This window comes from Esox lucius, chromosome 18 (assembly GCF_011004845.1).
Source record: "Esox lucius isolate fEsoLuc1 chromosome 18, fEsoLuc1.pri, whole genome shotgun sequence".
In the NCBI taxonomy this organism is placed as follows: Eukaryota; Metazoa; Chordata; class Actinopteri; order Esociformes; family Esocidae; genus Esox; species Esox lucius.
The window spans coordinates 22,595,235-22,621,745 of NC_047586.1; the positions used below are offsets into that span (position 1 = coordinate 22,595,235).

General features: G+C 41.4%; 3 protein-coding genes across 11 annotated transcripts; all 3 read right to left on the reverse strand.

Moving 5' to 3' along the window:
- gtf2h5 (general transcription factor IIH, polypeptide 5) lies at window positions 1-1,265 on the reverse strand. 2 transcript variants are annotated; one of them, XM_020056382.2, is made up of 3 exons: window positions 1,152-1,265; window positions 707-772; window positions 1-553 (listed from the first exon to the last, which is right to left on the reverse strand). In XM_020056382.2, exons 2-3 carry the CDS (start codon window positions 739-741, stop codon window positions 373-375), a joined length of 216 nt encoding a protein of 71 aa, XP_019911941.1. In that variant the 5' UTR covers window positions 742-772; window positions 1,152-1,265; the 3' UTR covers window positions 1-372. The 2 variants fall into 2 exon arrangements, with proteins under 2 accessions (XP_019911941.1, XP_010902951.1); XM_010904649.3 differs by having other exon boundaries at window positions 4-553; window positions 1,134-1,256.
- Window positions 1,266-1,356: 91 nt separating this feature from the next.
- On the reverse strand, window positions 1,357-15,262 carry serac1 (serine active site containing 1). 8 transcript variants are annotated; one of them, XM_034287835.1, is made up of 19 exons: window positions 15,162-15,262; window positions 13,127-13,227; window positions 12,958-12,994; window positions 12,656-12,798; window positions 9,939-10,028; window positions 7,978-8,010; window positions 7,643-7,774; window positions 7,434-7,555; window positions 7,227-7,355; window positions 7,026-7,139; window positions 6,440-6,602; window positions 5,978-6,128; window positions 5,722-5,863; window positions 5,424-5,524; window positions 4,905-5,002; window positions 4,610-4,792; window positions 4,337-4,480; window positions 3,955-4,113; window positions 1,357-2,512 (listed from the first exon to the last, which is right to left on the reverse strand). In XM_034287835.1, the coding sequence occupies exons 2-18, from the start codon at window positions 13,224-13,226 to the stop codon at window positions 3,971-3,973; spliced, it is 2,025 nt and encodes a 674-aa protein (XP_034143726.1). In that variant the 5' UTR covers window position 13,227; window positions 15,162-15,262; the 3' UTR covers window positions 1,357-2,512; window positions 3,955-3,970. The 8 variants fall into 8 exon arrangements, with proteins under 8 accessions (XP_034143726.1, XP_034143724.1, XP_034143727.1 ...); XM_034287833.1 differs by having other exon boundaries at window positions 1,357-2,497; window positions 13,127-13,229; XM_034287836.1 differs by lacking the exon at window positions 15,162-15,262 and adding an exon at window positions 14,873-15,133 and having other exon boundaries at window positions 13,127-13,229.
- Window positions 15,263-16,617: 1,355 nt separating this feature from the next.
- myct1a (myc target 1a) lies at window positions 16,618-19,318 on the reverse strand. The gene is made up of 2 exons (XM_010904650.4): window positions 18,851-19,318; window positions 16,618-17,901 (listed from the first exon to the last, which is right to left on the reverse strand). Exons 1-2 carry the CDS (start codon window positions 18,903-18,905, stop codon window positions 17,351-17,353), a joined length of 606 nt encoding a protein of 201 aa, XP_010902952.1. The 5' UTR covers window positions 18,906-19,318; the 3' UTR covers window positions 16,618-17,350.
- Window positions 19,319-26,511: the final 7,193 nt, after the last annotated feature.

The window sequence follows — 26,511 nt, forward strand, 5'->3', positions numbered from 1 at the left end:
AAAATTTATTATGTCATCCAAAAGATATGAATATACATTAAATAACATTGTATGCAAAGAAAAGAAACAGGTGAAATAAATAATATGGGCTGAAACAGGTGTAGTCTAGTTTTCATTGTAATGTGTGAAAATATACAAAAACTCAAATGAGATGTTTTAATGGGAAACACGGTTTTTCATTAAAAAAAATGTAACTGAATAAGCTGCAGGCAAATCACTAGAATGGCAGACACAAACTTTCAATACTACAGGCTGCAGAATAAAAGCAAACCATGAGCATATCATACAGTGTTTCAATTAAACAGAAATCCCTAAACGGCGACTGGACACTGTTGGTAAAGAACATCCCATTACATTGTTAAAGCATTTTCTTTATTTCTGAGTGATGGGGAACGAATTCTGATCCATCAGCTCCCCAACTCTTTCCTGGAGTATCTGGACCACTTCAGCCAGAATAAAGACGTGTGTGTCATCAAGGTCCTGGATGATGAACTTCTTCCCCAAGGCAGACGTCTCATCCAGGTACAAGAGGAACTGTTTCATGGCAGGGTCACTGGTTTACATTGTGGGAAAGAAAACGTAAGACCTGTCATTATCAAATCCTCAAAACCTGAATAAGTGAAGCAAAACAATTATAATAATTAATGTGTAGTACATGTGTTAAGCTTGACTGACTTTCTGATAAAATAATGGGCCGTGTGCATACCATTCGACAAGAACCCCTTTCAGTACGTTAACCATGTTTGTCGATTCTAATCACCACACTCAGAACCTGCAAAGAAACGTCCAACCAAAATGGAGTTAACAGTAGTCTAAAAGCGACTAGTGTGACACACGGACCTGGAGATCTGACTCAACTTGCGTGTGTATTGAAGTCACTCAACCTAGCTGTTAAAGTGAGTTAAGTAGGAATGTTAGGACTATTTGAACTCACGGAATACATAGCATGATTCATTGTAATGTGTAGCTAGCCAGCCTACAGTATTTAGCTGACTAGCTACACATTATTGACATGCTTCGGACAAGATTTCCAAGACTGCGACCTACTGTAGCGAGTTTTTTTTTAGCGAGTTTACAGTATATCAGGCCTGGCTGATTATAGCTAACATACCGGACTATCAATCTATACTTACAGTGGTTGTTGTTGTTACCTTGGAGTTGCGCTAGCCACTGGGTTGTCAACAATTGGAAATGTAGTATAACGAAAGGCATTGTGGGATGTATGGTGTGCGATGAGGTACCAAGATAGGTAGACTTTGAGATCATAACTGCTGTATTATTAAAAGCACTTATTCCAGACCGATTATCAGTGGCTTACTGATAATCGGTCAAATAAAAGATACAACAAATAAAAGATAGCATTTTCTTTTGCAAAGTTTATTTGCCATGGAAATTATTGGCAACATCTTGGAGTTAGTGAGCATCACATGGTCATGTTCCATTTACAAAATAAATATATCAACCTGTCTTACATTTGTTATGTAGCTGAGGTAAGGCTTAAGGAAATAGTACAGTATGGGGACATACAAAAGGCAAAGCCTTAAGTATTAATACACTAGAAGGCCAAAAGTATGTGGACAGTTGCTTGTTGAACATCCCCTTCCAAAAGCATGGGAATCAATAAGGAGTACTTCACTCTTAGCAAGCTTTCCACCAAATGTTGAAACATTGCTGCTGGGAATTGCTACCCATCAGCTACACAAACATTAGTGAGGTTGGGCACTGATTTGGGGCGATTTGGCCTGGGTCGCAGTTGCCATTCCAATTAATTTAATACCAAAGGTGGTCGATGGGGTTTAGGTCAGGGCTATGTGCAGGCCAGTCAAGTTCTTGCACACCAATCATGATAAACCATTTCTGTATGGACCTCACTCTGTGCATGGGGCATGGTCATGCTAAAACAGGAAAGGGCCTTCCTCAAATTGTTGCCACATAGTTGGAAGCATAGAATAGTCTAGAATGTAATTGTATGCGGTCAGATTTCAATTCACTGGCCCTAAAGGGCCTAGCCCTGTAGAAAAGGAAATTTTATATATGACAAAAAGATAGCCCACAGGCCTTTGTTTATGGCTTGCAAAACATGAAAGGGACCCACTCGGGTGACTCCTCTGGGAAGGGGGGTGACTCCTCTGGGTTGACTCCTCTGGGAAGGGGGGTGACTCCTCTGGGTTGACTCCTCTTGGAAAGGGGTTGCCTCCTTTGGGTTGACTCCTCTGGGAAGTGGGGTGCCTCCTTTGGGTTGACTCCTCTGGGAAGTGGGGTGACTCCTCTGGGTTGACTCCTCTGGGAAGGGGGGTGATTCCTCTGGGTTGAATCCTCTGGGAAAGGGGTTGCCTCCTCTGGGAAGGGGGGTGACTCCCCTGGGTTGACTCCTCTGGGAAGGGGGGTGACTCCTCTGGGTTGACTCCTCTGGGAAGTGGGGTGACTCCTCTGGGTTGAATCCTTTGGGAAAGGGGTTGCCTCCTCTGGGAAGGGGGGTGACTCCACTGGGTGACTCCTATTAAGCCAGGGTCTGAACATCATTCAAGAAGTAGTGTTGAATCTAGCTTAACCACTTTCCTGTAATTGCTGGATCAATAAAGGTTCAATTTGAGTATTCAGACTTTTCTCCATAATTTGCCCAAATCATAAAAAAACTGCCCCAGACTATTACTCTTCCTCTACCAAACGTTACATTCCCCTGACATCCAACCAGCTCAGATTTGTCTATCGAACAGTAAGATGGCGAGGTGTGATTCATCACAACAGAGAATGCTTTTCCACTGCTAAAGAGTCCAATGGCGGGGAGCTTTACACCACTCCAGCTGATGCTCTGCATTGTGATCTTGTCATAGGACTTCTGTTCAAAGCCAACTTGCATTTATTGACCTGCTAGTCTTCTGATCATGCTAAAACATTGACTTGGCCAATAAGGTCATGAACTCTTATAATCTTCACCCAGCACAGCCAGAAGAGGACTAGCATGTGCTGAATCCGAAGAAGTGGGTGGAGCTGTCGGCTCACGACAACAGCGAGTGACGTACGAAAAAACACGGACAATATACGCGATACACGTCACCAAAACAGATGGGCACATGTCAACTAGAAAGGGCACTAGATGGCAAAGAGGCATGTGCTCTGCACAGGTTGAGCCTTACTTGTGCACCTGCCTGATTTTTACCTTACACAGGTATTGGTATCCACATACCTTTGGCCATGTAGTATATAACCACAGCTTAGACGTTAAGTAAAATGTTCAGTAAGTGCAGTAAAGACTAAATTCTAAAATGCCATTAAGGTGAAAAGGGAATATAATGAATCAATCAATCAATTCCTTTTCTAAGCTTTAAACACTGTAAACATTGAGTTTATCTTTAGAATACGTATAAAAAATGAATCTGATCTACAGTATCTCACAAAAGTAAGTACATGCCTCACATTTTTGCAAATACTTGATTATATCTTTTCATGTGACAACACTGAAGAAATGACACTTTGCTACAATGTGAAGTAGTGTTTACAGCTTATATAACAGTGTAAATTTGCTTTCCCCTTGTAACACTAATGAGTCACATGACACCGGGGCTGGAAAATGGCTAATTGGGCCCAATTTGGACGTTTTCACTTAGGGGTGTACTCACTTTTGTTGGGGACAGCAAATTTACACAGTTATACACGCTGTACACTCACTACTTTACATTGTAGCAAAGTGTCATTTCTTCAATGTTGTCACATGAAAATATATAATCAAATATTTAAAAAAATCTGAGGGGTGTACTCACTTTTGCAAGATACTGTATAAGTGGTCAATGGGATCTAGCTGGAGAACAAGCGGAGCACCATGAATGTTTCTATAGTAAAAACAATAAACCCAATGAATAGGTTCTAATTTTTCATACATACTAAAACTAAATTCAGATGTCTAAATACACTACAGCCAACTATATTGCAACAAGAATTGGCAGTTCCCCTTACTCCTCCAATTCCAGCATCATAGGTCCTGTCCGGTGTAGCCCTGCAGTGCATCCTGGATGAACTGCAGGCTACGCTTGTAGAGAAATGAGTCTTTCTTCTCAGGCTTGCAGATGTTGAGGTGATCCACATCCACTTGGATAATTTCCCCAATGCCTAGATCTGAAACAAGAGTAGCCTCAGAGACAGGTTGATTTTATGCAGGCGGCCCTATTCCAAATCTGTTCTTTTGATAATACTATTTGTTTTTCCGATATGATTGGTATAAAATACAAATTTGAAAAAATATAAAAATTGGACTGCCTTTGTTAGAGATCGCAATTGAAAAATAGGCATTGCTTTTCTAAATAAAAATAGGCAGCACATATTAAAAGGACTGTCCTACCTGCTGACTGAGCTGGCACAACTTGTATCTTAATCATGGGGCCGATGGTGGTGGGCATTGTCTCTGCAAAGCTCAATACCTTAAACTCCCTCTCTTTGGCCATGTTTACAAAGCTCTCATTGAGGTTCCGCAACGCTGGGGAGTCTGCAAAAGAGGAAATACAAACGGACAGGAATTACACAAATGACTTTCTAAACAACAGTGTGATACAGAAGCCAGTGCTATGGGAAGCTATGACAAACACCACATTCTACAGAGAACCTCCGTCAGTACCTCTACAGAGCTCCCGGACCTCTACGGAGGGGAAGAGGAGGTATCTCACGTTGACCGAATACTCTGCCATGAAGGTTCCACGGTGCGGCACGCTGTAAAACATGACGCCCTTTGTGTTGCGAGTCAGTTCTTTCATCTCGGGGTCCTTCAACGCATCCAGCAGCATCTTCTTCACCAGCAAACCTGATGGGAGAATGGCAGCTTAGAGGGATTTAAGATCTCATTGTCCATTTATAAAGGACGTCTGACAAAACTTTTTTTTTTTTTTTGCTGTATAGTAGAACCGGTATCTGACCTCCCATGCTGTGTGCCACCCAAACCACAGGCCGGTCTCCTACTCCTGCAGACTTCAGCTTCTGCAGGAGCTCTCTGCTTCTATGAGCCAGAGACATTCTAGGGGTGCAGATGGCAGTGTGAGTGGAGGGGTCACCAAAAAGGGTCAGGTATCAGGAATGTCTGTGGTGAATACTGTGGTAATAAATGTGTGACAGAGAACGGCTGACAAACCTTCCCTCTTATTTAGGCAATCCGGCACTAAAATACCATCTGACTTTACACCTGATACATGCGTTTCGTTCGAATGCCTTGACGGCGGCAGCATCTGGTGCCTCGTCATTCGAGTGGTAGGAGAGAGGGAGGCAGTTTTTTGTTGTTGTTTTGTGGTGTCTGCGAATGTATTTATTCAGTCTTGTTTCCTAGTGTGTAAAACATTAAAGCATCTAACCTGTCTGAATAATTTGTTTTTGCTGCTTCGAGTAGGACATTCTTTTGAAACATAAAATGGTGACACAGAAGAAAAAGAAGCTGCACACACCTTTGGTTTTCAGCAGGACACCTGGCTCTCCAATCACTCAAGTGAGTGTCGTACTCCACAGATAGAATCCTCAGGTTGGGGCAGTCTGAAGCCAACCACGACTATCCAGTAAAACGGGGAGGGAAACCGACAGCCAAGTAAAGAGATGATGTCATTTAGCAGGATTGGCTTTTCATCATCAAGTTACAATATTTTACATTGGCTGAAGTGACTTCTGCAGAAAAGTGGATCAACTGTCCTACAGTAAAAGTAACGATTACCCCCGATACCACCAACTACACTCAACCAAGCGGGCTACCTTTGGCCAGCACTGTGTGTAGTCCTCTGAGGCCCCAGCGGCCATCTCATTCTCTGCGAGGTCACAGTCCTTCTGCCGCCACGTTTTAAAGGCTGCCCCCAGGAGCCCGTGGATAAAGAGAACGTCTGCTTTGATTGGCTGGCTGTAGATGGAACACATGGCACAAAAGGGAGTGGTTTGTGTGAATAACGGGAAATACAAAGCTGGCGGCCGGAAGTCCATTGATGTTTTGCCAGTCATGATGAGAGATTTGCACCTGGTTCGGCACTGGGGATGCAACACGTAGACTCCGTCCTGGTACTTCTCCTTGACCGTCTCCCTGTCCAGGTTGGCCAGGGCCCGGGCAGCATGGGACGCCTGCATGACGTGCGGAGACTGCATAACCTCCGCTAGCACCGACAACCAACCTTCAAGGCAACAACACAGCACACTGTAAGATGGCAGCCATTTGGAGGGGTTGGGTTAAAAGCAGAAATCACATTTCAACTGGACATTGTTTAGTTGATGATTAAGTGAATTTCCTTTTTTTTAAATGACATAAGTCATTTTACCAATGCTGTAATCTAGAGCAATTTACAGTAGTGAATACATATATTTTCAAACTTTTTTTATACAGACCCCATGTTGCAAGTGCCATGCTCTACCAACAGCTACACAGGACCCAAGCATACATTTCATAACCTGCACACGAAGCTGTCAGGGGAAAGCTAGCCCCCACCTGACTGTACTATGGCTTGATGCGTGCTCTCATTAAGAGCCAGGTTGCCGATGATGCGCACAATGTTTCTCTGGATCTTCTGGGAGTCGTGGCGAAGCTGGTAGACCCTCTGGAGGAGCTGCAGACCCCCGTTGGACACGATGTGATCGCAGTGACTTTGGACCTGGACGACAGACACACAGGGGTTAGAATTACATGCACGCTCTTAATAACCACTAAAACAGAATGTTAAGGGACACATCCTGGGAAACCCAAGGTTGTCCCATTCATGATAGAAGTCCACCCCGCTGTGTTCATTTATTCGGCCTAGTGAGATCCAGCGTACGTACTGCTGCAGCGTGAGTTCAAATCCTGCCCTCTGCTTTTTTAGTAAAAACTCTGTCCTCCATCGTAACATGGAAAGTAACCAGTGTTTCCAATGTGCATGGCACAGCGGGACGGACTGAGTAAGTGTATTACCTGTGGGTGAACGTGTGCATGTGTCTGTAGTCTGTGACTGTGTTCGTGACCAAGACCGTGCATGTCCACTGAGATTTACTGACCGAGTGTTAGGAGTGGGAATAAGTGTGTGGTTGTGTAACATTACCTTGGAGTGCTGAACTAGGGCTTGAAGGCAGAAGGATTCCACCTTCTCAGAGGGGACCGAAGTGAGGCTCTGAGCGTAGGGCAGTCCGTTCCCCCCGAAACACCACAGACCCCCCTAAAAACACATTACATAGGGACTGCTCATAATGCCGGTCTGCGCGTGCATGTGCGCGTGCGTGTTGTGGATATGTGCGTCTCTCACCCTTTGCGCTGCCATGGCCTGGGTGGTCTCCCTCAGAGCCAATGAGGTGAAGTACTGGACACATTGGTCCACCTCTGACTGGGGAAGAGATGCCAGCAACTGCCTCAGACCGTCCTCTATAGATAAACCCTGAACACAAGGCAAAACACACAGACTTCAAAATGACACGCACGCACACAGGCAATAAATTCAATGAGAGATACCCACATCTTCCATCCCCGGCAGGACGGGCGGAGACAGGAAGAATCGTAGGTCGACCTGAGGGGTGCGGGCCAGACCGACTGCCGTTCGCTGGTCTACGGCCTGGGCTGCGGTCTGGTACTGGTAGTCTGTGATGGACCGGGGACACAGTTCGCCGTTATATCTTTCAGGCTGTTTACTAGCTAAGCCTGTGGAGGTGAAAGGTCATGTCTCACCTTGCCAATGGTGGTTCTGAGCCAGTTCCTGTACCGCGGACAGTCGGGTGGTCCGGCTGGCTGAACAAGCCCTCTTCAACAGGACCCACAGCGCCACCTCGTGGGGGTCAGCATCCAGATGACTCAGGTGTTCTGGCATTCAAAGAAACCCAGTTACAATTGACACTTTATATTGTTATTACTCTATATACTGTATTTAGTTAGGTGTAGTTTTGCAATATATTACTGTGTGTCTACACCAAGTGTAGTCCAATAGAATCTAGATACAAAGACAATCTACCACAACATTCTGTCTAAGTATTCTACTGTTGTACTACAGCAAAAGGACTTCAGACCTGATGTTATCACAGGCCGGGCAGGCGAGGCAGCTATAAAGTGCCAAACATTGAGGTCAGAAAAGGTTACCATTAGAACAGTTTTGAATGTACAATTCATTCCAGAATCTGTAGTTCAGTGCCCATTGTAAGTATCACAGTCTATATTGGCAACATTAGAAAGCATTAAGGAGAGAAGTTTCGGTCCACATCTGTGACGGGTGTTGACTCAAGCGTGAATTCACACACATACACTCTTGTACTTCCATTCAAACCCAGGAAGTACAGGACAGGTGTTTCCTGAGGTTGACACGCAGTCTAAATAACAAACCAACTGATGTCCACCCATCTGCAGCTGTATTCCCATTAATGACCTTTATCCAGTGTTTGAATCATGAATAGTAATGTTTCTAGTATACATGGTGACTTCTACTTTCCAGTAATAGCGGAACAGAACATTTAAATGTGGTACAACTACAGATTGTGTGTGCTTCATTCCATGTCCTTTTTGGAAGCCATGATACCCACCATCTCAGATTGTACTGAAATTATTTCTATAGATTGAAATACAATAAACATTGCTGCATTTTTTGTATTTGTATATCTGTGATATAGTACCCATCATATTTGAACCAACATTTTTCCTACAATTGATTAACACATGAGTAATCAACACATATGATCAAATATCACCCACTGGGCTGGGATTTCTGAGGGGGGAAAAAAACAAGATTGACAGGAAGTACATTGCATTTTAAGTAACTAAAAAGCAGATACTGTTATGCAGTCTCTTTGGTGTTTTTCCCCTACTCAGAGAAATTGCAATTGAAGTTTATGGCCAGCTGGTTTGAATCCAGAAGGATGATAATAAGACATGCAGGGTATGTTGCCAATGAACCACAACTAACAGCTGTTCTTAGGCAAGACACACTGTGCAGTGCTTGGACAAAGTACTTAGCTGTGGTATATTACCAATATATCACAAAACCCCAAGATGCCTTATTGCATTTCTCAACCAGTTTCCAACACAATTAGAGCAGAAAAATCATACTTGTAATATAAAACAGGAATCAGCCAAACAGCATTCAGAATTCAAACCACCGGATTAATAAGACACTGTATACGACAGGTATGATGAAATGACATCACTTTTTACTGCTCTATCTGCATTGGTAACTAGTTCATAATAGTAATAAGAGCTTGTGGTTTGTAGTATATTGGCAATATATCAGTTGGCTCAGCCCCACTGAACTAGCAAAAACGTCCGGGTTGATCAAGCAGCGTGATAAAAATGAAGTTTTTGCAATGAAGCAAGGCCATAATTGCATATTAGCAATGACGAAAATTGTCTAAAACAAATAAGTTACCAATCAAGAGATAAACTGGCCTTTGCTGAAGTTAAATACTACCCAGATAAAGGGTTAGTTTTTTCATGCTTTGGGTGATTGGATAGAAGGAACAATAAAGCATAATTTCAGCAAGAACACGCCTCCAACAACTGTAAAATAAATCGACTGCAAAAGAAAGGTAATATTGTTTTTTTGTGGAATACAAAATAATCAAAGTGATTTTCCCTGAACATTCCCCAGCCATCAACAACGACTGAGCCTGCAAGGACCTGACCCACCAAAGGAATTGCTGCAGTGTGAAAAGACAAAGCAACTCTGTACGAGATCCATTCCTCCAAAAATGTCTGATGCTGAGCCAATTGGCACTGCCCTAATCAAACCCTCTGGGTGTTCTCTGTTTATGAATCATATGAACTGAAACGGTTAATTTGGGTGCTATAGGTATCCTCTTTCAAACTACAGAAACGATTGACCTGAGATTATGGGTGTAGAAGTCATCGTGCTTATGCATTTTGAGGTAAAATTACATGTATGTTTCTAATTGTTATAATTATAGAATTTATTTACTGAATATACTGAATTAACAATGTAGGGCAGAGAGGAGAAAACACATTTTTGTTGAATATTTGTCACCATCCAGAGGCCTCAGAAGAATCCTTGATGAGACTTCCAGAAACCTTCTTGCTGCTTTGTGAAGTTCTCTTCTAGCCTTATATGTGAGTCCTGAAACAGATAGGATATTAACACCTTAAATTACTTGTGTTAAATTCTGATTGTAACCTACAGTATCTCACAAAAGTGAGTACACTCACAGTTTTGCAAATATTTGATTATCTTTTCATGTGACAACACTAAAGAAATTACACTTTGCTACAGTGTGAAGTAGTGAGTGTACTGCTTGTATAACAGTGTAAATTTACTGTCCCCTCAAAATAACTCAACACACAGCCATTAATGTCTAAACCGCTGGCAACAAAAGAGAGTACACCCCTAAGTGAAAATGTCCAAATTGGACCCAATTAGACATTTTCCCAGTGTCATGTGACTGGTTAGTGTTACAAGGTCTCAGGTGTGAATGGGGAGCAGGTGTGTTAGATTTGGTGTCATCGCTCTCACACTCCCTCATACTGGTCACTGGACGTTCAACATGGCACCTCATGGCAATAAACTCTCTGAGGATCTGAAATAAAGAATTGTTGCTCTACATAAAGATGGCATAGGCTATAAGATTGCCAAGACCCTGAAACTGAGCTACAGCACGGTGGCCAAGACCATTCAGCGGTTTAACAGTACAGGTTCAACTCAGAACAGGCCTCGCCATGGTCGACCAAAGAAGTTGAGTGCACGTGCTCAGCGTCATATGCAGAGGTTGTCTATGGGAAATAGACGTATGAGTGCTGCCAACATTGCTGCAGAGGTTGAAGGGGTGGGGGGTCAGCCTGTCAGTGCTCAGACCATACATCGCACACTGCATCAAATTGGTCTGCATGGCTGTCGTCCCAGAATAAAGCCTCTTGTAAAGAAGATGCACAAAAAAGGCTGCTAACAGTTTGCTGAAGACAAGCAGACGAAGGACATTGATTACTAGAATCATGTCCTTTGGTCTGATGAGACCAGGTTCAGAGGGTGTCAAGCGTGAGTGGCGGCAACCAGGTGAGGAGTACAAAGACAAGTGTGTCTTGCCTACAGTCAAGCATGCTTGTGGGAGTGTCATGGTCTGGGGCGGCATGAGTGCTGCCGGAACAGGGGGGCTACAATTCATTGAGGGAACCATGAATGCCAACATGTACTGTGACATACTGAAGCAGAGCATGATCCCCTCCCTTCTGGAGACTGGGCCACAGGGCAGTATTCCAACATGATAACCACCCCAACACACCTCCAATGCGACCCCTGCCTTGCAACAGAAGCTGAGGGTAAAGGTGATGGACTGGCCAAGCATGTCTCCAGACCTAAACCCTATTGAGCATCTGTGGGGCATCCTCAAATGGAAAGTGGAAGAGCGGAAGGTCTCTAACATCCAACATCCTCCGTGATGTCGTCATGGAGGAGTGGAAGAGGACTCCAGTGGCAACCTGTGAAGCTCTGGTGAACTCCATGCCCAAGAGGGTTAAGGCAGCGCTGGAAAATAAGGGTGGCCACACAAAATATTGACACATTGGGCCCAATTTGGAGATTTTCACTTAGGGGTGTACTCACTTTTGTTGCCAGCGGTTTAGATATTAATTTATGTGTGTTGTGTTATTTTGAGGGGACAGCTAATTTACACTGTTATACAAGCTGTACACACTACTTTACATTGTAGCAAAGTGTCATTTCTTCAGTGTTCAAATATTTACAAAAGTGTGAGGGGTGTACTCACTTTTGTGGGATACTGTATGTACCAAGATATCTCTACTGCTTTGAAACACTGTTTTACAGCTATCAGAAACCATTCCTATACGTCCTGGCTTGATGGTCTGTTTTCATTCACATGAACCTTGACCAGTGGATGTGAGAGCAGGGACCAAACAAGTCTCAGCTGCCCAGTAAGGAAAGCAGAGGGAGGAAGGAATACGTTGGACATCTGAATCTGGGAAAAAACCATCAACACCTCTTCCTCATAGATGAAAATCTAAGCCAATAAATTTTTTTGTGACGACATCTGCACATTGTTTTTCACTGGACATTAAACATGTTTTTAAAAAAAACATACAGGGTGCTAGATGCTACTTCCCAGCTGAGGCGTTGCTAGGATCACAATACATTCAGGGCGTAGCAACCAAACCCCCCCCACCCCCCTACAAGGACCAAACCACAGTTTGAGGACTAGCCAAAAGAACCACAAAAGAATCCATCTCTGCTGCCCTGTCCTTGGACATGAGTAACAGCCTAAGTGAGAACGCTTTCTTCCACACCTACTGTATTTGCCTTAAAAGCTGGGAACACCTGGGGCTGGACCAAGCCCTATTCAACATGATCCCTTGACTACACCCCAAGTCTACTACTAGAGACAATCTACAGTGAGTGGCGCCAATTGGAAAAACCTCTAGTGCCGAGTAAACAACCATCCTCCAGTCATCAGAAAAACAAAGGAGCTGACCGTAGTCCATGTCCTCCTAACTGTATTGGTCAAAAGCTTCAGGTTCCTCAATGTCCGCATCACCGGCGGGGACCTGCACTGCCACCATGGGCCATGGGCACTCACCCCAGTGCACCCTGCACCATATCCACACTAACACACAAATTCACTATCTAACTCTAAATTCTCACTCACTCCCTCCATGGACATCTCATGTGAGTACTGATAGCTTTTAAACACCAAATGACGGTGCCTGATCATAAATCCTAGGTTAGGTGAATGACTGTACCTGTGGCAAGGTTCTCCTGCTCATTAAAAGGCTGAGCTGACAGGTAAATGTAGGACTTAAGCTTCTCCTGTTGAATGGCTTGTGTGTCGATGCTCACAGCTTTATTCAAGGAAACCACCTCGTATGTGATAAACGCACAGCCTCTAAGAGAGGAAATTAAGCCACAGATAAGATATAGCATGCAGTAATTGGCAAGTGAGGTTATTACAGTCTCCATAACCAAAGACCAAAACAACTGTGTACTTACTAAATCAATATACATTAAGTGTTAATCATGTATAAATTTGATGATATTCACCTACCCTAATATGACCGCTCCGGTCACTTTTGCAATTTTCCCTGAAATCACATCATGAGGTAAAGATGTAATGTTCCAAAGAAATCAGACGTATGCATTGGTTATGCCTATTTGAGCATGTTTTCTTATTGTGTGTGGATCATGAAAGAGGCTGGTTCAGTCGTAAAACTTACTGACGGCCCTCCAGGGCAGCACCCTCTTCACTCCAGGGCCAGTAGTACTGCTCAGCCTCCGGCAGTGGATCATACAGAATGCAGACACGGTCACAGACATCCTCTTGACATTCATCCAACAGAGTAAATCAAATGAGACAGCAAGTTTAGCTGCAGCACTATGACCATAGATGGCTGAGAGATATACAGTGCCTATGGAAAGTCAACAAACCCTATTTCCATATTTTATTGAGTTAGTACCTCAGATTTCCATATTCCCCCTCCACTTATCTAAACAGCATACCTTTTCGTAGATTTGAAATTAAATGAGATATTAAAATTTTTAAAAAAAGGAATGTAATAACTGGACTTTTCTTATTTAACACATATCCAGTGAGGCCCTGTGACACAAAGCTTGAATTACGCACAACTCACTGTTTAACACAAAGATTGAAAAGAGAAAAAAACGTAATTTATTAATAGGTTGTGACACACAAAACATATCGCAATCCTAAATTAGCTCAGGTGTAACCAATCACACACAAAGTGAATTTGATCCACACCTGTGTTAATTAATCTGTTTCTGAGGGTTTCTTTTGTTGGGTAGTGAATTGCAAAGCAAACTCTCAACCATGAGCACCTAGTCACATTTCAAATTTGTTTTTTATTTTATTTATAAAGATTATAATAAAAAGATTATTTTATTTACAAAATTCTCTGGTATTGTACAAACTTACACAAAACCTTTTTAACAATGTTCTGCATATGGTTTATGATGATAACATTTTGTGCACCATTCGCCAATGTTTGAAGCTTTAAAATGTTTTTATCATCTAAAGTATCCGGTAATGTAATTGCACAAGCTGGCATGAAACCTAACAGCAATGTTCAGCAACTGGGAACAGTGATTTAGAATTTCAGAATATTATAGACTTTAAATTCAAGCAACATTCATTAATCAGAGGAAGCCATTAAGACTATAAAAGGGATGACAAACTTGAGTTTTCCTATTTTTATTTCCAACTTTAGGAAAGCAATAAAACTAATTTAATTTGTAATGTATTTTGGCCAAAATGTGTTGTTCATGAAGATCTGTGAGATAGTATAAAGAGCATGCAAGCTATAACACAGTTTCAGGAGCCTACAGACATAAGTTGACACAATATCTCAATTTATCAATAGAAGGGGCAGGGTAATCTGGAACAGCTTGCGTACAAAACATTATTTTCTAACAAATAAATGTTGCTGCCAGATTTTTCTTAATACATTAAAATGCGACCTGAAAGCTAGAAACTTTCCTGAAAATGTTTCTGAAATATTCTTTAAAACATTATTTAGAATATTCCACGAACGTTTTTGAATCGTTTCTGTAATGTTTATTTAACATTTAAAAAAGTCAAAAAGTTTTTTTGTATCTCAAACCACTAGAAAAGGATATCAATTCTGCCACAGCGGGTACGATAACAAAAGAAGAACTTAAAGGTTTTCTGTCTTTCACAACTGCAGCATATTTTCACAATCTATAAGGATACGACTGAGAAGGTAAGTAAAAGCAATCTATAATCAGTAGGTGACTGGCTCTACTTGAGTTACTGAAATCTGATTACATGTAATTGTTTATTTACACAATTTTAAAAAGAATGAAGGTGTGCATTTTTGTTTCCCTCTCCCCTGATTAAAAATGCCGATAATGCTTTTTCACTAGAGAACAGAAAACCGAACATACTATTCAAAACTACAATATTTACCTCTACGTTTGTTAGTTACCTATAGTCGTTTTCATTGGGCAAATTGACGTCGCATCATTATTTGACTTAAGCTTGTGCCAGTGGTTCCCAACCTCAACGCGTAGACTGTGACATGACCGAGAACCGGATTCACTTCGTCACGCATACCAACGTTATCTATAAATATTAAGTACTGTATGTGCAATGTTTACAGTACAGCAAAGTTAGCTCGTGGAGCTAGCTCGTCTGGTATAAACAAAGAAACATGATTGAGACTGGTAACAAAGCTGAGTGATATATATTGTTTTGTAGACATTTGTGAAATGTACCTTCTTTTGAAGATGTAATTTGTGTATTTTGAAGCGACGCCTCTTAACTTCTCTCAGACATCATATGAACGCTGTCAACGGTTAAAGCGCCGGTCCCATACAACATACGTCACTTACCGTAATATCTCAAAGCAGAAAAACCGCTACCGTAATGCTTAGAAAATGAGTCATATACTCGGAGGATTAAATAAATATAAAAACTATAGTGGAAGAGTCGTGGACTTGAATGGAGACTCGTATTCTACTGATTCTATTTCTATGTTTGTTTTCCATATCCGATTAACATAATCTAAATGGATAACATTTGGAAAAAAAAACCTTGGTAAATATTTGGTGTCTTTGTGATGTTTTTGTTTTGATTTATGTCCCTTGTGTAATATGGTATGATAACTAAGGACCATAGTTGTTTTGGTTTCTCAAGGGGAGAAATTGTGAGGATGTATACCTACTGTTACATCAGTGTACCTTCTGTTACTGGATTGTTTTTTTTCACCCCCATCATAAAGAGTCTGCGACTTTTTAAATTTTGTTTTTAAACTACAATTTTAGGCTAGATTTGTAATATGCTGTTTTATATGTACCTCTATAGGTAGAATCACTGTCATACCTAAGTTAGCCATGAAATTTATGGTTTGAATGTAAGTGTTATTGAGGACGTAGGGCGCAAATAGTACAGAATTTTGTTTTTGGTTGTAAAGCAGCACTTTTACAAACAGTGGGCAGAAATCACAGACTTCATCCTTATGATGAATGCTTGATCATGTGAACAACTGTGGAACAGCATCTCAATGACATAAATTACAATGGAAAATGTGAGGTAAATTGCTGTCCCCCAAAATGAACTTATTGTAGCCATAGAGATCTGGCATTAACAACATTTCAGAATGGCTGGATATTGAAAATTAAAACTTTGCAAGGTCATAAACGTCATCCAGTTTGACCTGAAGTCTTGAAATTGGAGCATTTCCTCTCGTCAGAAACATATTTGCATTAGGAATCCACGAGGTCCACCATGATTGATTTGTCTGCCTTTTAGTATTTTAGGAATACTTAAAACCCTATTTCTCTGGCCCTGAATAACCCATCTACAGCAAACTTAATTGGATGCGTCTATCGATATCCCATTGCAATATTCATTTGATAATAGCTTAACCAAAAACAAAACATGGTGGTGCTATAATGGACAAGTTTATATCCTTTTACTTATTTGACTTGATGTCATGTATGTATCCATGTAACCATGTTTTACATGAGTTAAGCAGTCTCTTGGGCTGTTCCCATTCTGGTGCCCATTTAAATGGCCATGACCGCTTACATTTCAGCCTGGTGAAAGAATTCCTTCCTCAGGAAACTATGAGAGTGAGTCAATGAGAGGTGTGTCAGATTGCCCTTCAGACAAGATTTGCTGTGACTGGACAACAGTGGTACCAAATAAGGGCAGACATTATAAAAAAAAAAACATAAAGCTGGCATATGTTATTCCATGTGTGTCTGGTAAAGATTGTATATTTTACGTACAGAGCTGTTTATTTCAACACTTATGATCACTTTCCAGTAAATTCCAACCAAAACAGTAACCATTTAATGAATCAGATCCATGACAATCATATGTCATTTAGTTGATTGCCTTAGACAGTACCCCTAATTGGGTCATTGCAGAGAGGTTTGTATTGCTTCATGCAAATGTTGTTTATGCACATCATTGTGCATGTCCAAGCTCACAAATGGAAAGCACTCAAGTAGCATGGGTTAACTGGGGCTGGTTCATCAAGGAAGACAACATGAGTTCTCAATGTACAACACTGTCTTATCAGAAAATAAAAATAATGCACATATTTCTCTTGTTCATAAACACACTGCAAAACATAGCTCTCTCTCTCATACACACACACACTCAACCACACACTGACTCAAATAGGTTTGGTTTAGACTGGCAGCCCAGTTCTGTAATTTTCCTTACTATTCTTTTGACAACTTAGATCAGAACAAAAAAATGTTTTAGTATCTAATGTAATTTTCAAAACAACAATAATGAGGGAAAAAACATCAGAGACTCAGGCTGCCTGTGTAGAGGCAGCCATATACTGTATATATTAGCATCAGGGCTCATCATTTTCACCTTGGGTCAAACACATCCAGTAACAGTCAGTCAGTATCATCCCCTACACCTTGACCCATCCATCCCTGTCTTAGGTGCAGGTCTCCTGGTAAGCCCTTATAATGCTCTCATAGGCAGGAGGCGGGGTCTGTGTGGCATGAAACCCCCTCAAACTACTACTGCTCCAGAACGACTCAGGCCTGGGTTGGGTGGAGGCAACCTGGGCTGGAGTTTGATGGGACAACCCAGCGGAAGGGCTCAGGATTGGGGTACGCGGTAGCGTGGTCTGGCTCCCTTCCTCAGCTTCCCGGGCGATCTGGCTACACTGGAGGAGGGGGTGGAAAGTAGAAGCCCTGAAACTGGACTTGCGACCCAAAGGGTCAGCCTGGTCCGGGGAGGAGGCCTGGCGGTGAAAGCTGAAAGCAGCACTGACCAGGCTGTTGTTGCTGCGTCGGTCATAGCTGCTGTTTCGGTTGAAGCCCGGGCGAGCCCGGGGGGAAGTGCGGGACGGGCGAGGTGGCGGGCGAGTAATGCTGACAGAGCCTGCCTTGCGACGGGACATCCAAGTCAGGAGCACATAGACCAGCGCCCCCAATAGGATGCCCACCGCAATGGATACACAGAATGCTATGATCAGGGGGACTGGGAGGGAGAGAGAAAGGGACAGAAGGCACTTTTAGTTCATCATCTCTTTGTTTGAGGGAGGCACAGTAAGAGGTAAGGTTCTAAGAGAAGACATAAACCAACATTTTTTTATCTTGCAACATCATTTTAGTCTAACAAAAACTGCCCAAGTGTGACTCATTCATAGTAAGAACGTGGTTTCAAGTTTTTAGAAAAAAATATTCCATCCTCCAGGATTAAGCAGCGAGTCTAAACATTTTCCCCATGAAGGAAAGTTTTTAAGTCCAGCTTAGACATGTAGCCTACTGCCAAGCCTACAAATCACTATCCTATCAGAAACTTTGTTATGATGATGAACTAATGGAACTCTGCCAAGATGGCACCCCTTAACAACATAATCACAGTCCTTGTGTGGTGTTTATGAGACCAATTCCCCCAGAGGCACAAAACTGATAATATCTCCTTCCCACAAAATAAGGATCAACATTTTGTTTCCCGAAACGCATTTGCCACCACAACACGTCTCTTTGAAGAGAGAAAGGTACAAATCCCAGCGGACCACTTACAGCAAATCAAACAAATGTAATTTTATTAGTCTTCTACAATGTGTAAATTTGCTCTGCTACCATACTTCGTTTTTCATTTCCCTCCCTTGAAAATGGGAACAGCAGACGTGAAGTCAGTGGTCATCTGGAAATAACATTTGGGAGTATGGAGAAAAAACACATACTGAGAGGAAGTTTTCCAAATATTTGATTTTATGCAACTGTCCTTAGAATTACAAAGTCTGTCTTTATATGGCCTGTCAGGTCTGATAAATGCAGCTTTCTTTTGATGAGGAAATATTCAACTCTGGTTCTCATCATCATTAAACCGTAACATTCCAGTGAAAACAGAAAAGTCCCAACAGAATATCCACAACAAAAAAGGCACAACAGCTGAGAAAGAGAGCGTTGATAAAACTCACCAACATCAAATGATTTAAGAATTTCCAGGAAGAGATTTGTGTTGTTTTCAGCCATAACTTTCTCTGCACTATCAGAGAAGAAGAGAGAATGTTACGCATCCAGAGTAGCTGTCCTTGGTTTCCTCACGGCTCTCTCGTTTTTTCCTATCCCTGATTAACGTTTTCTTATGTATCAGTCACTCTCTGCCCCGTCCCTTTCTATCCACTCTTCCTCCCTCACTTTCTCTGCCTATTCTTTCCTCCCTTGCTGTTTCTTCACCCTTCTCTTTTTCTGACACCCACTCTCTCTCGATCGCTTTCTCTCTCTCTCTCAGTCACAGGAACTCAGCCACACAGGATTCCCTCCAAGGCCAGGCTGGTGGCTCTCCTGTTTGTGGAAGCAAAAACTCACTGTCACATTTCCTGCTTTTCTGTGTAAAATTAGCAATTGGGCTCTCTTATCTCTTCAGGACAGAGTTCCTCCTGGAGAGGTTGGGGCTGCCGTAATCACTTCCTGCACCATCATTTCCTTAGGTTTGATTAATGAGAAGAAACAATGTCACCCTTCCAAGGCCCAACCCCCCATCCCAGATCTTGCTTTCGTCATGGGATAGTCAAAAGCAATCTCGGATTTCAATTTCCCCCCAGAAATGATAAACATGCCAGTTTTTCTCATTTTATTCATTCCACCACAAAGACCACAGTGCAGTCTGAACATCTAGGCTGGAGCTGAAAACCCCAAATGGCACAAATGGTGACAAATGTTATCTGAATGTATTAGACAACAAATAAGTAATGGAATAGTGAATATACTACGTATTGTCTGCCAGAGCAACAAAGCCTGCATGGGCCACCCAGGTCAGTCATGCCTAGGGTCATAGAGGTCCAGTAAAAACACTAAGCTCTGATAAGACAGAGAAAAAGGGCCCCCCGTTCAAGACAACCCTTAGTCACTTGACGTTTTCTCCCTACGATATTAGAGGACTGGACTGATGGAGTTTTATGAGGCTGCCTAGTCTTACTAGAAGACTAACTAGAGCTATCAGGGTACCGCTTTGACAATCCAATATATTAAAATTCGCTAAGGTGGTCAGAGGTAAAGGATAAAATCTAATTGGAATGTAGTGCTTAGCATAGCAGGGAGCTACTTGGCCCTGTGGGTCTCTCTCCCTCTCCCGGCCTCTCCACTGGCAGAGGGAGACCTCGATCTCGGCAAGGACTTCCTTTCATTGTTACCCCGTGTCTCAAAACCCAACCAAAAGAACCAGCGAACGCCCATTTCACACTGTCAGATGGTATGTAGAGGCATTTTGTTCTGTTCAATCACATAGGATTTGTAAAATCACAGCTCACCTTCATTTAACCAGCTAAGTCAGTCTAGGTCTCTTTTACCGCTGAGCCCTGTATTGCAGCAAATAAAAACATACAAATAGGAAAAGACACATTTATAACAAACCATTCCATTGAAAAATAAAAAGGTTATTTATCAAGCACTTGAATTGCCTAATAGGCAACAAGTGAGGACATAGTAGGCAAAAGCTGTTTAACCTGACCCAAGTTAGGAGGTTTTTGTATTACAGTCTTATATACTAACATCAACTAATTTCTGACCATTCTGAAAGCCAGAGTCCCAGTCAACTGCATCATAGACAATGATGTGTGCGAAAGTTCATTCCAGTAATAAAACACAAAGCTGCATGATAGATTGCATCTACTTAAAATTGGTTCTATGAAAAATGCACATTATACATTAAAATGAATTTCGTTAGATCAAACAGTTTATATTCTTACCTACACTGTTGCAGAGTACGGAAACTAAGCATTTCATGACAAATACAAACACTTCAAACTTGAACAGATAAAGGTAACTGAATTCAACAACTGACACTGAAATATTAATGCTTTGCAATCACTTACTTTCCAAAAATAAACAGAAATACAATTTCAGTCAGGACAAAATAAGGAATAAGGCACAAGTGGGTTTGGTATATGCTCATTGTACCATGGCTAAGAAGCGTGATGCATCGTGCAGTGCCTTGACACAAGACTTAGCCGTGGATATAATCAATTATCACAAACCCCAGAGATTCCTTTTCACTCTTATAAACCAGTTACCAATCTAGTTAGACCTGGATGGCTCTGTGCATGTGTGGCTGACTTTGGCAGTATATGTTTGTAGAACTGGTTACCTTAATAAACCTCTGCATCAAGCCTAATCCAGTTTTGGTTGATATTGCTACACTTGTTTTTTTGTGTGTGTGTTTTTAACATTTTGCATGTTTTTAAATTACCTGTTTTATATACTTATTTCTGTGTTTTTCAACGTACAGTGGGTAGAACAAGTATTTGATACCCTGCTGATTTTGCAGGTTTTCCCACTTACAAAACATAAAGAAGTCTGAAATTGTCATGCTGGAAGACCCAGCCATGACCCATCTTCAATGCTCTTACTGAGGGAAGGAGGTTGTTGACCAAGATCTCGCGATACATGGCCCCATCCATCCTCCCCTCAATACGGTGCAGAAAAGCATCCCCCAAGAATGATGTTTCCACCTCCATGCTTCACGTTTGGGATGGTGTTCTTGGGGTTGTACTCATCCTTCTTCCTCCAAACACGGAGAGTGGAGTTTAGACCAAAAAGCTCTATTTTTGTCTCATCAAACCACATGACCTTCTCCCATTCCTCCTCTGGATCATCCAGATGGTCATTGGCAAACTTCAGACGGGCCTGGACATGCGCTGGCTTGAGCAGGGGGACCTTACATGCGCTGCAGGATTTTAATCCATGACGGCGTAGTGTGTTACTAATGGTTTTCTTTGAGACTGTGGTCCCAGCTCTCTTCAGGTCATTGACCAGGTCCTGCCATGTAGTTCTGGGCTGATCCCTCACCTTCCTCATGATCATTGATGCCCCACAAGGTGCATGGAGCCCCAGACCGAGGGAGATTGACTGTCATCATGAACTTCTTCAATTTTCTAATAATTGCGCCAACAGTTGTTGCCTTCTCACCAAGCTGCTTTCCTATTGTCCTGTAGCCCATCCCAGCCTTGTGCAGGTCTACAATTTTATCCCTGATGTCCTTACACAGCTCTCTGGTCTTGGCCATTGTGGAGAGGTTGGAGTCTGTTTGATTGAGTGTGTGGACAGGTGTCTTTTTTACAGGTAACGAGTTCAAACAGGTGCAGTAAATACAGGTAATGAGTGGAGAACAGGAAGGCTTCTTAAAGAAAAACTAACAGGTCTGTGAGAGATGGAATTCTTTCGGGTTGGTTGGTGATCAAATACTTATATCATGCAATAAAATTGATTTTCAGGATTTTTGTAGTAGTAGGAAAACCTGCAAAATCGGCAGTGTATCAAATACATGTTCTCCCCACTGTAATTTTTCATCTGAAAATGTTATTGGAGTGCAATGATTCCTTGAATATATTATTATTTACAAACAAATTTTAATGCAATGTTCAGAGCACATTTTGTTAATATTTGATCAATGGTGCATTTTGGAATGCTGTATTGAAAATGTGCAAGGATTCATTGAATCTCCTAAAAAGATTTTCGAGTTGAGCACAATCTTACAGATTACAAAAGATATCTGTGGTGGATGACAAAATAATTATTTCCCAGGTCAATAAAAACCCTTCTTGGCCAGATTAATAAAAACTCAGCGATATTTAAAGAAAGATGGGAAGGGAGGAGTAATGAGAAGGTGAGCAACTCCTTATGAACTAAATCATACCACCTCTTCTGTGAAGCGTTGTGGAGGAAGTGTTATGTCACGGCCATGTATGGCTGCCAATGATGTAGAAAAAACGTTTTTGTAGCAGTAATGGGATTTTCTAAACTGTACGATTGCACACTATTTGCCTACAGAGACACAAACCAAAAAAATGCAGCGGGGAAACTTTAATTGGGCTTGAAAAGTTGAAACCAACGGACCGAGCCCGACCCGAACCTGCACCTTGATAGCTTTTTGAAGCTCATACCTGATTATAGCCCATTTTCACTTAGGGGTGTACTCACTTTTGTTGCCAGCGGTTTAGACACTGATCAAACCAGAATCTACTCAGATTGGTTAAAAGGTGAAAACTTGACGGACTCAGTTCATTGGTCAGAAAAGCTATGCTTGCAAACGATGTGAAATGTACTACTGCAAAATGTGATTTACAAATAAAAATCATTTTGTCACAGTTCTAGCAAAATTATAGTGACAAGACTCTGAGCCTCTGTATTTTACATTGGCAACTGTTATTAATGAATGCATGGTTCCAAATATCAATTTAGATACATTAATGCACAAGTGTGCAAAACGTTTTATTACAATTACAAAAGTAATTCCAAGTTTGCAAATATATTTTTTACAAGTATGGAACCTTTTTTACAAATAAAAAACGTATGTCACTGTTTTACATACTGGATGAACCAACTTCTGATATGTTTGAAGATTATAAACTGAGCAGGGCTCTAAGATCCATGAACTCAGGTCAGCTAGTAGAGCCCAGAGACCAAACTAAACATAGCAAAGCTGTATTTAGCAGTTACGCTGAGTACAACTGGAATAAATTACCAGATCTTTTAAAATCCAGGTTAAAAACACTTCTCTTTTCAAGTTCCTATGACTGAACGCTAAAAACTTAAGCACACTATCAGCCTTACAGCTTTTATTTTCATCCTTACATTTTTTTTTCTTCCTCATGGAATCTACTTCTTATTTTCATATAAATTGGCACAAAATGTGGGTTTGCTTTGTCTTTATGGGGCATTATGTGTCTATTTAAGGCTTTTGTTTAATCAATTAGAAATAAAATCAAAATGTGAAGAACATCATTGGGTCTAAATCATTCCCAAAGGGACTGTACATAACCCATTAAGTAAAATGCCAAACGGCCAGGTACTGTATGTAAACACTAACATTGATTGATCTGGATGACAATAGGTGTTGTTTAATTTCTTAATATGAAAGTAATGCAAAAGTAACTGAATCAATTAAGTTACTGATTTTGGGTAATCCAAAAGTTATGTTACTGATTACAAATGTGGACAGGTAACTTGAAGTTGTAACTAATTACATTTAAAAAGTAACCTACCCAAACCTGAACACAGTGCAGTAGCATCACTGCAGCCAGGGTTCTGGTGCTGGTTGTATCCCACTGGCTGTGTTCCATAAGGGCTGTGATATTGGCCCAGCAACATCTGGGTTCAGGAGAGGAAAGGCCCGGTGGGAATACCCATGTCACATCACACTCTAAGGTGTCCTTGTAGGTGGGTCGCCTGTAAGCTGATTATGGTCATTAGCGTGTGGAACGTTGTCATCCCAGCATATTAATACCTCTGACTTCCTGGTTATATGAGCAGTGTGATGAGAATGTATGTATCAACTCTAAGGATGCTTTTTATCAAGGCCATAATGACACTTAGTTATTATATAAAACATATAATTATGGTTAGGAGTATGCATTGTGTGTTCTTTTATAACCATCTTATAACTGTTTGAATTCCAGCTGGGTATTCTGACCATAAAAGTAACTGCCCTTTCTGATGTTCAACCTATGCATGTAATGTCACACGTCACTTCTTTACTGAGGTGGTCGATTCTGGGTTGGCCAGTTCCTGTGCCAACACAAAATAAATCCTTGGATGCAGTGTTGATATGAGTCAGGAGGATTTACTACCCCCTCTGCAGTACCTTACCATTTAAACTGTGACAGATTGTTACACCATCTTTTAAAGGAGTTTGCATAGGTTTTAGAACAGCTGCCATGTTCGTTTATTGCCTCTGACAATTCCCTTTGAAATCCCCCACAGCATTCAGGAAATGTACTTTATGTTAAAGTCTCTACCATGTTTTGTGGATGTGGATGTGCTTTTAGTAGAGATCTTCATAGTTTTTGAAAACTATGAGAAATAAACAGCACAATGAAGAAGTGTGAATCATATTTATTAATTTGATATTCTGTATAATTACCTAATAAATAACATAACGTAGGTTATGGCAGCCATTGTCTCAAACCCATGACCTTTGGATATCTCATTTGGATGAGTGGGTATGGGCCCCACCAATGTCTCAACAATACCTATCCAGGAATTGTAAGATGTCAGGCATCAACGAGGGCTATGACTACTCACTAAGTTATCCTTGAAAATTGAACATTGGGGGATGTGTTCCGAACATAAGGTTAGTATCTCAAAACCCCAAAAGGAGTTATAGAAAGACTGTTATTAGAACTCAACCAGAATAAAGCTTATACCCTCTGGTATCATTTTCAATGGCATTTATTCTTATGGCTTGTCTAGCAACTTCAATGGTGAGAAACCATTCGTCATTCAATATTGTTTGTCATTCAGTGTATTACCCTAATTACCTTTTTGTCATTTATAATTTGTCTGATAAAATCGGACATACTTTGATGGACAGGATGGCTTAGCTTTCTAATAAGATTTCAGAAATAGTGCTGACTGAGCCTGAAGAAGATTACCGCTGGCGGACTTTCATACCAACATGAGTGCTATGACTGAGCGCTGTAACAGATTCCGGCGGATGTGGACATTCAGTACATATGATAGACTTTGTACATATATTATCCTTTGGAAGCCTTTTCTTCTCTCTATTTTTGCCTTTCCCGTCTCCTGCGGCAGGATCCCTCCTCCCTTCTTCTCTCGTTCCAGTCTTGTGAGCCTACTCTGTAGAGGTCACCCCGAATTGCGCTTTTTTTAAATGTGAGACTCAGCACTCCATCCCAGGGCTGCACTGTACACCCCAGGACAAGCCTTCTATTATCGTATGCCAACTCAAATAACAAATAAATTCTGTATGGACCACAATTCTTTTGAAGCTGAGTTGTTGATACCCCTTATTTGAATAAAACAATTTGGTCCTAGACTAAAGCCTAGGACCAAATTAGTTTGCATATGAGTTGTTTGATAGGCCTGGTCCCACCAGTCTTGGCATACAAAGCATATTTAGCCTTCAATAGTTACACTGTATTAGTTGCCAATATTTACTCAAATGGGTGATTGGGGGGTGGGGACACTGGGCACTAGAATTCCAATATGGTTGTAAAGAAAACAGACATGAAGCGATGATGACGCTGTTGTCTGCCACAAGCCAACCAGTGTTCCCTCTTCTTGTTATTGAGGATGTGTCTTCTCCACATTTTGGCCAGGCTGCCCCCTCTGTGTTAGTGATGCTGTCCCTACCGCCACTGTAATGTTGTCCTCCTCCATCCAAGCTCCTGAGAGCACTGCTGAGATAATGAAAGGTATGGCCAAATAGGATTAAACATTTCAGTAAGTGCCAAAGAGTGTTGCATCATTTTATTTTCCCTCCCACCTGAATTTAAACAGCATTAATCGATCCATCAATCTAGAAAGCACAACTGGTAATATGCAGAGATGTAAGGGAAGCATGTGTGCATATTGATTATTGACCTATTTACAACCCGTCTCTGCTTTTTAGGGATAATTGTATAGATGAGAGTGTAACACTACAAAAATACATATATGATACATAACATATGTGTGTGTGTGTGTGTGTGTGTATGTGTATAAATATACAAAAAAGTCCAAAATGTGTTTTGCTGTGTCATGCCTCAGTCTTAGCATAAGGTCACCTTCAGACTTAGCAAGCACTGCAGACTGAGCAAGGACGCAAACTGGCAAATCAATTAACCTACGCAGAATGATT